This window comes from Hyposmocoma kahamanoa, unplaced genomic scaffold (assembly GCF_003589595.1).
Source record: "Hyposmocoma kahamanoa isolate Upper Pololo Valley unplaced genomic scaffold, ASM358959v1 64, whole genome shotgun sequence".
Taxonomy (NCBI): Eukaryota; Metazoa; Arthropoda; class Insecta; order Lepidoptera; family Cosmopterigidae; genus Hyposmocoma; species Hyposmocoma kahamanoa.
This window is the reverse complement of record NW_020653852.1, coordinates 17,540,844-17,553,924: the sequence shown is the minus strand read 5'-3', so window position 1 is coordinate 17,553,924 and position 13,081 is coordinate 17,540,844. Positions and strand designations below refer to the sequence as shown.

Below are 13,081 nucleotides of genomic sequence, written 5' to 3'. Positions count from 1 at the left end.
CTAGATCTGAATCACTGCTTTCAGAGCTTTCACTGGTAAGATAAATATCCATATATAGTTTTTTAGGTAATGGTATCTTAGACATCTCCGTTTCAAGAGATACCATTTCAACATCTTTATTAATATCATCGTTAGGCCTGGAAGGACCTTCACATTCATTCTCTTTTTTGACATTGTTCCTTTTCTTTGTTCGTTTCATATTACTTGGATCACGTTTTCTCTTTTCACCTTGTTTCCTGTAATATCTCGACTCTTCTAATCTTGCAAGTATTTTCTGAGCTAATGAGCCATCAGGGTCAAATTCGTCATCGTCAGACCTTGGGTCAGAATCTTCCGATGTAAAATCAAACATGGTATCGTAAGCTGAATGTGGATATTTTGGAAGATCAGCATCTTCAGGAGGTGACTCAATCTCTTCATTGTAGTCTGACAGGGACTCAGCACTGACTTGACGATTTCGACCCTCAGCTGAGCCTTCTGGTTCATTTTTTGGATTTAATTTCTGGCAGCTTTCGCGCTCTTTCTTGTCCTTTAGTTCTACTTCTGATGAATTTACATCTAGACTACTTAAGTCCTTACTATTAAATGGGCTTGTATCTTTAAGATCACTATTCGTTAAATTTGGCGGTTCATCGCCTTCAACGCTGGAACTAGTAAGGTTGAGATCGGAAACTCCGCTCACAGAACTTGAGTTTTCGAAATCTATTTTTAAGTCTTCAGATTCTTTAATTAGCTTGTTATCGCTATGTTTGTACCCATATAGCATTTGCCTCAGTTGCTCTTTTTTGTTTTCTCCCGATTTAGTCTCTTTTTGGGAACAATCTTTGGTTTTAGCAACGTGTGCTCTCTCGAAAGACTCCATTATTATTAGCGCTAAGTTTTATATTAAAGTGACATAAAATAATATATACTGAGATCGTAAAATTCTGGTAAACACTATATATTTCAATGTGTACGGGATTTTAGACAATTTATTCAGTAACATTAACTATTTTAAAAACCGGCTCAAACTCACAGTGACAGTACCACAACGTGCTCATTTTTACTGCCAAGCTCAATCAGCCGATCGATAAACAGTTCGCGTATTTTTTTTTAAATTTATTACATCTTGGCTAAGAGGTATGTAAAAAAAAATTAAGTTAATTAAAAATATCTGCCACGATTAAATAATACTGTTAGGTATTGTTGGGTAAATTTCCGAAAAACTTCAAAATATGATGCAAATTTTTCCCAAAAAATTGCAAAAATATAATTTCGAAGGCTTAAATTATGTTTTGCGCCTAGAAATATTTATTTAAGTTTTATTTAGCGTGAATTATAAAATAAACTTGTGTAGCTAAAGAAAAACGAGATTTAAAATGATTTGACCACAGCGAAAAAACCTTTTTTATCTGGGTCCATCGTTTTCGTTCAGTAACTTCAACTTTTGACAGGTGTCAACATAGAAATACTTCTCCCAAACTTACACGATGCTCCTTAAGAATGCTAACGCAAACTAACTCCTCCTCATAGGAAGGAAAACTCTCGGTGGCAACGTCAAATGTGGAAAATTAAAGGAAAACTTCATTTTTTTCCATCCTCTAAGGAAAAATATGATTTTTTTCAAAATAGAAATTTTTCCATGACCCGATACTAGTGTCATAAATGTGGGATAATTACAAAACTTCAAAAGATATTTCTAAACGTAGAACTTAGAAGTCTTCCAAATTACATTTTTCTGGATTTTTCCGATCAAAATCCACTATTTGAAATTTTTCGGAAAATTTCCCAACAGTAAGCGCAGGACTGGTTCGACCCGTCACTTATATTATAAAAAAAATATTTCTACCGTCTAAGTAAAAAAGTCACGTCTTTTTGATAAAAGATAACTATATTTCTGCATTTATTTCACGACATGGATCGGAAATATTTCGGCTCTGCCGATATGAATAGATTTCAAGTGATACCAAATAAAACGCACAAAAAAGTGTATGATGTTTATTTATACCACTCTTTCCTTTCGAGATAAATACATTCCATGATTGTATTCACATTCAATACAGTGCATACAAATGATAAACTACAAAGATTTGCTAGTGAGACCACTGTGAGGCACAGTGGTTTCACTAACAGAATCGCTTAAATATTGTTACCGAAATTTGAAGAAGGACTGTACCAACAATTTTACGATTTATCCGAATATTGGCCAAAACTACGTTTACGTATGGTTTATCGTACTTATACTGATTACTCTTAGGAAATTCGTATCATCCTTTATTTGCATGCATCTGAATGCATAATTATTAACGGGGCATTTTCGACTTATATATGGTACAGTTCTGCGTCAAATTAGAACGTCAAAAAACGTCATTTAAGACGAGGCCGAGTAGGTCGCGATGAAGTCGGTGACGATCTTCTTCAGTGCCTCATCGGATTCCTTGGTGATCTGGCCGTCCTTTGCGATGGTGGAGAGCAGGCCCTGGTGGCTGGTCTTGATGTGCGCTGTGAACTCCTTCTCGAAGGAAGTGATCTTGCTGGGGTCCAGTTTGTCCAAGTGACCACGGACACCGCAGTAGATGATGGCGACCTATAATACATATAGTTTAACAAATTTGATATGATAAATACTGTTACATACAAAACTTATTTAAAAGATTTTAAGTGACCTTGGTGTAACGGTGTAACTGGTGTCCGCAATTCGTCGCCAGGGCGCCTATTTTGCGTGGTGATTTGAAGTGATATACAACTTTTTTATATAAAAAAAAATCATCATAAGTTCGATTTATGGGATTACATCTAATTGCCAAGTTTTATAGAAATCGATTACTGGAAAGTGCGCCACACCAGAGGTACCCTTTCCAACAAAAAATAATCATCAAAATCGGTTCACAAATGCTGGAGTAATCGCGTAAGATATCGACTCATCCGAAGAACAGAGTCCGATGTGATTATACAACGAAAAGAGGATAAATACATAACCTCGTTATTCAAAATAAGACCTAGCTGTAGGTGTTCCCAGAATTTTATGTATCATTTCGTTTCGGAAATATAAAATCGAACAACCGTCGATTTGATATCCACAGTTAAGAACAACGTACAAAATCTACGATGTCTTGAGAATAAGCAAACTTGCACATAGGTCTTTGTTCTTCGGATGAGTCGATATGCACAAAACAATACAGTCGAATTAAGAACCTCCTCCTTTATTTGAAGCATGCAACGCATAGGGCGGATAATAGTGTTCATGTTGCATGTACCGCCGCATGGCAAAAATATGGTACAGATGAAACATGTGAACTGAAGTTTCATTTGCTTTTCGGATAAAAACTTGCTGCACTGCTTTGTAAGTACAGGCATATAAAGGTAGCAACTAACCTGCTCCTCAATAGCCATGGGCACATATTGTCCTTGCTTCAGCAGCTCAGTCAAACGCTGACCACGGTTCAGCAGCTGCTGAGTAGCAGCGTCCAGATCAGAGCCGAACTGAGCGAAGGCGGCTACCTCACGGTACTGGGCCAATTCCAGCTTCATGGAACCTGCCACCTAAACAACGGATTTAATTAGTTATAGATACCACTCACCCAAAACCCCTCATAAAAAATATTGTCAAGTGCTCTGTATCTGATTGACAAACAACAAAACTGCAGTGGGAGGAGGAAAAAAATTTTCTATCATTTTTTTCTACAAGCAAATAAGGTTTGGTATTTTGCCGAAAGTGTCGATTATGGAGAATCCTGTCTTTATTGAGAAGGCATTGCCCCAACCATGTTACATGCTGATATTTAAAATAATACGAGTGTAATGGGACATCGCAGATGGACTGTGTGCGCGAAAGCGATATGTATAGATAGTTGTTTATAAATAGGTCACTGTATATAAACGATATTTAGATATGAAATGCTAATATGATCCCAAATGCTAATTTAATTTTTATTAAGGAATTAAACATTACTACGGGAACCCTCCATTTTAATTTGTCTTATAACAATGGTAATTGTTGCATTTGATTCTCGGAGTACCGTTCGCATTGAATACAGTCAATGGTTGGAATTGAATTGAAATTGTAGATCGGCAGTCTGTTAGCACCCCAAAGAATTTGTTCTTGCACCAAATCATTGTATATCAAACCCATATTTAGGTAATTTCTCGCAAATGTAATACTTTGCACTTGGATGACTTATAAGGCCTTTTTACCTGCTTCATGGCCTTGGTCTGGGCAGCGGATCCTACACGCGACACAGAGAGACCGACGTTGATGGCTGGCCGGATGCCCTTGTAGAACAACTCGGTCTCCAAGAAGATCTGTCCGTCAGTGATGGAAATTACATTGGTGGGAATGTACGCGGACACGTCACCGGCCTGCGTCTCGATTACTGGCAGAGCCGTCAGGGAGCCACCGCCCATTTTGTCGGACCTGAAAAATTTATTTTTATTTAGAGATTGTATAGCTGATGAGAAATTTATATTGGTGTATACTGTACCTGCTCATGATAAACTATTTTATTAAACGGATGCTAAGAAACGAACGACTTTTGTTCCATACATGCGTCATGTGCACCTCAACGGTCCGCACAGTTGTCAAAATCAAAACAAAAACGGTATGTTACTTTTTTAATGTACAAGTAGCAGTAGAGCTCCTTGTGAAAGAGTTCGTCCAGGGAAATACTGCCACCTTACCTATTTCTGCCGCCAAGCGGTAGTGTGAGCATTATTGCGTTCCGGTTTTAAAGGGTAAGGGTGGTGGGAAATTACAGGCACATGGGACTTGTCAACTTATGTCTCATGGTGACGGGCGCAGTGGCAGTGCCCCTCATATCTTTGCGTTTTAAAACTCTGAGTGACACTGCAACTGTTATGGACAGACGTGTCGCTTACCACCAGGCCCACAACTTGTTTGTGGTCATGTGGTCATGTGGTCAGGTACAAAGTCGCATTTATATATTCTTTTTTTATTTTTTAAATCTGGAAACAGATAACCTGAGCCAACAAAACATTAAGAGAGGCATCCCATTATTTCTAAGTATTTAGTTTAGTAGGCACCCGAAAGACTTTTTATATTTATATTGTATTTTTAACATTACAGATTACCTAACAAAAATTTATAAAGAATGTCGATTGCTCTGCTCACAATTTCATCTAATTTGACTGGATTTAAAATCGTTTGCCTTTCTATTACATAAGTAATTAAAGAGAATGATACTTAATCATTTTATATCAACCGGAATAGTTTTGAAATTATGTGCAGTAGAAATAGGCTAGGCGTAAGAAATATATCAATGACACTAACATTGTTTTGGGGCAGGTTTCAAAATGATTATTTTTTAAAGTAAACTTCACCGTGCCGTAAAAGTAAGTTAAGAGCCGTTTTGTGCGCTTCAAAGTAACGTTTAAACCCTGTAGTCTATGTTTCTTTATGTACCATAATATAACGTTGTTTGCCCAGAAAAAAGTTATTTAGTAGCCTTAACAAAGCAATATTTTCCCTCTCATTGCAACAATATTGTATAAATAGATCAACAGACAATCAGAAAAACCAAATAATAAAATATAACAATAATAAATTTAAGGAGTCTTTTTAGTTTAAAAAAAATTATTCAATGTTAAAATGTGTTAAATTAAAAAAAAAGTTTATATGAATAAATGTAGTTTAGTTTGGTACACTCCGTACCTTCAGTGAACACTATTTGTCAAAAAAATTATAGCAATGTCTTGTATTTCAAGCTCCGCTATAAATTGCGGCGATAATCACGTCCTGTTTTTTACCATTAGTTGCACATTAAACCTACCATAGAGCAATGAGACAAGTAGGGTAACTCCCGCCTGTTCGGCGCGTAAGTGCTTACACTTCGCTCGGAGCGTAGGGTTGTCATATTCTTGCGCTATATTGCAATAACCTTTCTTAAATGCAGTACTTACTTATTGATATTTTTATACAGCATCGCGGAATGGTATCTCGATTATGGGAGTATAATTATGAAATAGAAACGGAATGCTGAGCAATTCTAAATTTGAACAAGAGGTGTATGCGAGTGTATGGAGTTACCTTACTTGTCTTATTATATTATACGCCTACTTACATCTTGGCGGCACGCTCAAGCAGACGGGAGTGGAGGTAAAATACATCACCAGGGTACGCCTCGCGACCCGGGGGACGACGCAGTAGCAGGGACATCTGAAATGTACATTTCAACCTAAGTCTTAACTAAGTTCATAGCCATATAATCTAAAGGCGGGTACTCAATAGCGAGTTGTAACCGTTGCATGTTATGTTACCAAAAACCATAGTGTGTACGTGGTTCGCGAGCTTGTCGCTGCATCTAGTCCCCCGATGATGGAAAGGGGAAGGCGGAATATATCTTGTAGAACACCGATAATCAGGCAACTAAAGGGCGGCGGTGTTCAAGGCTCTGCAGATACTAAATCCGAGTCAGCTTCTTGGCAAGCTTTTGAACTCAATCTAAAGTGACAAAGTGACCAGATTCAAACCTTATCCAAACTAATCTACTAAGACAGTACAAAGATTACTGTAACGGACGTTGCCGCATCTAGGCACATCGGCTTCTACAGTCAGTGGAAATATAACATAACATAACTCAAAAAAATGTTATATTTCCAAACAAGTCTGATCTGATGTGTTAACAATTGCAACATAAACCCGGATACTCACTAGCGAGCTGTAACCATAACTGTTGCATGTTATGTTACCAAAAATCAAGTCGAGATCAATCACGAATTAACAAACATTATTGGACTTCCCGAGCCCTCTAATGAAGATTATCCTTATTCATTTAATCATTGCATCATATGGGTGACAATCTTCAAAAAAACACAATATGTATTGAGTTTTGTTTTAAATCAAACAAAGTAATGGAAATTGTAATATTAATAAATTTAGTCTACTGTAACCAAATTCCTTTATGTTAAAAAATAAATTTAAATCTAAACTTTGCCCACTACACCGTGTTTGTTACGAGCTGCAATAGTTGCATGAATTTTTTTTTTCGTTTATAATATTTTTCCATTCGCTCTGGACCTTTTGGAGGGAAGTGTCGTTTTTATTTTGACTTTCAATTATTTTGTGAAATCTAGTTTAAAGTGGAATAGGATAGTGCTATTGTGCCTTAATCGAAGATTAAAACGCGAAATTATGTGAATCTCGAACTAGAATATCCGTATCGGCCCGTTTTAAGGAGTCAATCCAAACACGCCGCCTCAAATTGCCTATCCTCTTTGTGGATATTTACAGAAACAAACTTCATGTTTAGGCTGATGGCTCTGCCAAAGCCTTAATAAATAAAAAAATATTTTTCCTATTTAACTTCTAAATTCAATTTTTTTTGTTTCTGGCTACTTTGTAGGTCACTCTTTTTTTTTTTTTAACGCACACACTCAACATAGCCGCGCACTAGGGAAACCCTGTGTCGCGGGTGCCATGGACACACACATAGACAATCACAAATTACACCCAAACTCACGAGAGAAATTTCTCCCGGCCCGGGAATCGAACCTGGGACCTCTGCTTGGCAGTCCGGCATGGTAACCGTTCGGCCACGGAGGCAGTTAAGTTAGTTCTTTGTTGTTCTATTACTTGTTTTATGTAGCTATCTTTATATTGTTTTATATATTCATATCTTATTCATAAGCACTCAATCCATATTGATAAAGTCCGCTAGTGTTAATTAAAAATCTTCACTCATCAAAAGTTACTCACTTGACGGTAGGCTACAGCTTGCTTCGACAAGTCATCGTAGATGATAAGGGCGTGCTTGCCGTTGTCACGGAAGAATTCGCCCATGGCGCAGCCCGAATATGGCGCCAGGTATTGCAGCGGCGCAGCATCGGAAGCCGTCGCGGACACAATGATGGTGTAGCCGATGGCGCCTGGAATGTTTTATAAAGCCCATTACACCCGAAAAGCGAAAAATGGTTCAGAGATGTGTAAACAGTAAATGGGATTTCGTTAATTTGACATCTCTCCGCTTAGTGAAAATAACGAAAGCAGTAATTTGATCATTATATTATTAAGGTCACAACTATTTCACTCATACTGAAAGTGTTATTAACGTACAATGGGCTCCACATAAAAATAAACAATGTGTCATAATTCTTTGTTGATTTAGATCATTTACATAAGCGTTCAAAACCTTCAAGAGGTGGTAATAAGGCTTTGGCAGCATATCATGTAAAAAATAAAATCTGTGGTCTTCTACACAGTTAAGAAAGCAAAAGTTTCTTTGTAGTAATATTATAACAAACTAGTGGACTAACTTAAAAAAAAATTGAATATCATGGTGATCAAACATTTAACAAAACTTAATTATAATCACAGCATGTTTGTAAAAAAAACAAACAAAAATAAACACTCTTTAAATCTACTATGAATAGGATGTTTGTAGACACTATCTGTAATTAATTTTAATTTTACGGAAATATTGTATTGAAATACAATATTATAATAATGATACTTCTTTAAAATAAATTTCTCGCCACACCGATTTTGGGACATGCGACGGTGTGGAAAAATTCTATGGTCGGCGGACTATAGCACAGGGATTGGATTCTGACTAAATCCAACATCATTCATTTCAATTAATACATCTACCACCTAAAGTACATAAGTCAAATTCATTTGTTACTTTATTAATTTGTAACTTTTTCTAGACTCGTCTTTTTCAAATTTATCATTCTCTTCACATCTTCCAACGCTATAAACAACACAAAAAATATATAATTATATTGATACAAATGTTTTAGTCCGCCGACCTTAGAATTGTCGGCGGCTGTGGCGCGACGCAAGTGTCTATTTGGTACCCTTGGCAAGTTAGTGGTACAGTCTGACATCTAAATCTATCCAAGAATAAACGCATGTCTATCCAGGGTGGTTAAACATGTTCCTCACCAGCGTCAGTCAGCCTTTTCACGATCTGAGCGACAGTGGACCTCTTCTGTCCGATAGCGACGTAGATGCAGTACAGCTTCTTCTTCTCGTCCTGGCCCTGATTGAACCGTTGCTGGTTGATGATAGTATCGATGGCCAGCGCAGTCTTGCCGGTCTGACGATCGCCGATGATCAGCTCACGTTGACCACGACCGATAGGTACCAGGGAGTCCACGGCCTTGATACCTATGGAAATATATGTTTAAGAATAGGTAGTGAAATTGTAATGTCTCGATATAAAACAATAAAGGACAAAGTAATATTGTAGCACAAGAGCTCCTTGTGAAAGAGTTCATCCAGGGAAGTACTGCCACCTTACCTATTTCTGCCGCCAAACAGTAATGTGAGCATTACTGCATTCCGGTTTCGAAGGGTAACGGTGCTGGTGAAATTACAAGGACATAGGACTTATCAACTTATGTCTCAGAGTGTCAGGCGCAGTGGCAGTGACCCTCAGATTTTTGTGATATAAATCTCTGATTGGCATGGCAAGTTAACTGATTTATAAGTAATAATTTTGTGCTAAAATTACCAGTCTGCATTGGCTCGCGCACAGATACACGGGGGATGATACCCGGGGCTTTGATACCGACTCGCATACGGGTCTTGGTGTTGATCGGTCCCTTGCCGTCAATGGCGTTGCCCAGAGCGTCAACGACGCGGCCCAAGATCTCTTCACCCACAGGCACATCTACGATGGCACCAGTACGCTTGACAATGTCTCCTTCCTTGATGAGCTTGTCATTACCAAATACTACCACACCTACGTTGTCAGGCTCCAAGTTGAGGGCCATACCCTATTGGAAAGAGTACAATGTCGTTAGTTTCTGTCATCTTACAAATTTTGACTATGGTTCATGCAAACACTAAAGCCAGTATATATTTTGCAATGATGTGTTTTCTGGAATCTTAAATCAGACTTATAGTTTTATTTTTTTCAAATCTTGGATGTAAGAAAGTGTTTAAACAAATGATGCCTGTTAGTTCAAGTCTGCAAAATGTAAGCATTATGTTTTATTTTATATTGTTTCTTTGTGTAATGTAAATAAATAAATAAACATCATTTAGAAAGTACTTGATGGTCTACTTATACATTTATACACTATAATAATATATTTAATTGTTTTTCCTCAATATATTTCTCCACTCTGCCTGCTCTTCCTGTGACCTCCATAGCATGCAATTTAAATAAAATCTTTAAAATATATTCTCAAGATTCAACTTGTGACAAAGGAACACACCAATTTAATTAATATATTTAATTAATATAATATCTTACCTTGAGACCAGAGGAGAATTCCACCATCTCCTCAGCCTGGATGTTCTTCAGACCATAGACACGGGCAATACCGTCACCAATACTTAGCACGCGGCCAGTCTCCTCCAAGTCAGCCTACAGAAAAAGAGCCAAATTACATAGGGTCAAGGACATAAATAGTACACATATCAAGGGTTACATTGGTCTTTATTTATCTCATTGTGGTTAGAACACTTGATAACTTTAAGGGCAATAGATAAATCTTCTATTATACGCAACACACCATTTAGCAACTATGGTAAAATTATTTCTTTAAAGTCCTAACTAACCCTGAATTATAAGGAAAAAGAATTTGGTGCAGTACAAAAAAAAATAGTTTTGACATTGTGATGCAACCTGCATATCTTGGTACTGCCAATGTAGGTTTGGTAGGCTTGGTAGGCTAACTTTATTTTTTGGTCATTTTCAGTTATTTTTGCAAACAACCATATTTATTTGCTAACATTATACTCCTGGAATTTCGTGACAACAAAAAATAACGAACCAAAAAACAAAATTGGAAAAAATAACACAAAAAACAAATTTTGTGAAAAAAAGAAACAAAAAACAAAATAAAAACAGAACAAGATAAAAATTAAGTCAGCATAGTGTTAATTGGAGGTATCAATCTGAGTAGGTTTACACCCCTTGGAAGATGTGTGAAATTCTCAACAGCATAGCAGATTGTGGTCTACACCCTAAATTGCACCCTTGGTTGTTATAAGGCCATATCTGCAAAGTATCAACTATCAGGAAAAAAATTTAAGATTCTAAAAACAAATTCATGCCTAAATAGGATAATCATGTAATTTTGTTTCATGTAGTTCGTATTACTTTCATGCGATAAAAGCACTTTTGATATTATGATCATGTGGCTTTAATATACCAATGGTTTAAAATAAGGAATTGATTAAAAGTCTATTCACAGAACTGTAGAAACAGCCATTGGTAAAATATTTGGGTAGAATTTTTACTAAACCTTGTGAACAATTACTATAACAGTTGATTTTATTACTTTTTTCAGGAAGGCATAACCATTGTAAAAGTCCTTTGGTTTCATATGCTGAACAGGCCCTTAAAATGATGTCCTAGTCAGGGGCCAAAAAATAGGGATTTGTAATACCTCAAGGCTAAGCAATTTTTTATACGACAGCAGTATTTTCTTATATAATTTAATAATTCAAAAGTTAAGTCCAGTAATAAATAAGACCATAATAATAAAAAGGACCATATAAGCACAAAGTTACTGAAATGCAAAAAATGGATTGTGTATAAAAATGTTGTAAGCTAACTTGACACCACAGTTCCTTCATATTTAGACACTAGATTTTCCATATTCTTAAAGTAATGCAACCAAATTAACACACTTGATAAGAAATTTAAAATAAATATGGAGTTTTGCCATCTCCTGAATTTCTATTACTATGACTCTTTATTAGACACGAGTTAGAGAAAGTAAGGCGACAATTTGTGGAATAGACTAACCCCCCTTCAATGGTTATTTTTAATATGCTTCTGTGACACCTATCAAATAAGGATAAAATATTTTTCATCTATATCTGGTTCACAAATATTTAAATCACTGCTTGATTTATATAACTAAAATTGATATTTTCAAGATTACAATTCTCACTACAATAGATGATAAGTCAGCAAAACTTGTGGCAGGTAGATGCACGGATATGTTTATGTAACAAGAGCAAATTGACAGACCTTGGGTGCGGAACCGAGGATTCTCTCCTCCAGGATGGTGGATATTTCGGCAGCCCGGTTCGGTGCCGAGATGTGCAGCTTGCGCGAGGCAACCGCCATCGCGGGCACCGCGACCTTCGACACCTAGACATAACCAAAATCATCAGCAACTTAACACTTTTTTACCGAAGTTCTCACTACTATTATTTATTATATTCTAAGTACGTCAGACACATTTTTTTGAAGTTTGCCGCGAGTTTAATTGCCATAGGCATGTCCCGGTAACAGAAAATACTTGACCGACACATTACATAACACGGTTCATACATAAGACATTTAGTTCCCATATCATGATTTATAAATCACATAAAGGTCAGGTAATTCACGAAACAGAGTTTAACACTAATCCCGAACACTCAAAGCGAGTTATTCACGAGAACGATCCACAATTTGGCACAAAATGGGCAGATTTCGGACATGAACACCGGTCATCTATCGCTTATTGCACTTCTCCGGAAAATTGTAACTATAATATAAAATAACGCATACCTGTGTCGCGGCATTTGGTAAACGCCTGGCCACAGAAGAGGCCAAACGAGCGGAGATCAGCGACATTTTTCACAAATTTATTAATTTCTGTGGCACGGCTCGTGTACTTCTCCGCTCGTGTTTCGTCGGCGGTCGAACCGGAAGTGAGGTAATTGATTTTATCTATGGCCTACCCGCAGAATCAAGATCGTTCAAATATCGTGAATAGTTTTATTGTTGATTAGAATGCATATATATCTATATCTTTATTAAAAAGTATTTTTATAGCTTATTTACAAGATTATATTAACCCATATATAATATAGCTCAAATAGATGATTTTATTTTCAAAACAAGGAATTATATTTTCGGTTTATAACTGTCTGTGAGTTAATTGATACTGAATTTTGAGCGTACTGCTAAGAAACGGAACTGAACCATAAAGTTTCTGTATCGGTTAACGTTCATATATTAGTATATTTTGAAGACAAAGTTGTACAAAGAGAAACATAACTTAACAATTTAAAATTTACTATAAAATATTTTTACTCTTATCATAAATGCTGTGAAAATACGAATAATGTTGAAAATTAAAAAAGGAACTAAAAATGACAAATTATCAGCGACAGCTGACAGCCGTCAAATGA

At 36.6% G+C, this 13,081-nt stretch overlaps 2 protein-coding genes across 2 annotated transcripts; both read right to left on the bottom strand.

Moving 5' to 3' along the window:
- LOC113230922 lies at nt 1–1,002 on the bottom strand. Its single transcript, XM_026465031.1, has 2 exons — nt 205–1,002; nt 1–32 (listed from the first exon to the last, which is right to left on the bottom strand). Exons 1-2 carry the CDS (start codon nt 860–862, stop codon nt 1–3), a joined length of 690 nt encoding a protein of 229 aa, XP_026320816.1. The 5' UTR covers nt 863–1,002.
- Nucleotides 1,003–2,213: 1,211 nt separating this feature from the next.
- LOC113230623 (ATP synthase subunit alpha, mitochondrial) lies at nt 2,214–12,594 on the bottom strand. Its single transcript, XM_026464619.1, has 10 exons — nt 12,456–12,594; nt 11,928–12,050; nt 10,197–10,310; nt 9,450–9,714; nt 8,879–9,103; nt 7,691–7,860; nt 6,057–6,151; nt 4,174–4,393; nt 3,355–3,522; nt 2,214–2,566 (listed from the first exon to the last, which is right to left on the bottom strand). Exons 1-10 carry the CDS (start codon nt 12,519–12,521, stop codon nt 2,351–2,353), a joined length of 1,662 nt encoding a protein of 553 aa, XP_026320404.1. The 5' UTR covers nt 12,522–12,594; the 3' UTR covers nt 2,214–2,350.
- Between the last annotated feature and the right edge of the window lie 487 nt (nt 12,595–13,081).

Coding starts and splice junctions, on each gene's coding strand:
- LOC113230922 (XM_026465031.1), bottom strand. CDS start 862: ATGGAGTCTTTCGAGAGAGCACACGTTGCTAAAACCAAAGATTGTTCC. Junction 33..204: donor AAAGAGAAAACGTGATCCAA/GTAATATGAAAC, acceptor TTATCTTACCAG/TGAAAGCTCTGAAAGCAGTG.
- LOC113230623 (XM_026464619.1), bottom strand. CDS start 12,521: ATGTCGCTGATCTCCGCTCGTTTGGCCTCTTCTGTGGCCAGGCGTTTA. Junction 12,051..12,455: donor TACCAAATGCCGCGACACAG/GTATGCGTTATT, acceptor GGTTATGTCTAG/GTGTCGAAGGTCGCGGTGCC. Junction 2,567..3,354: donor CCATGGCTATTGAGGAGCAG/GTTAGTTGCTAC, acceptor TATGTATTATAG/GTCGCCATCATCTACTGCGG.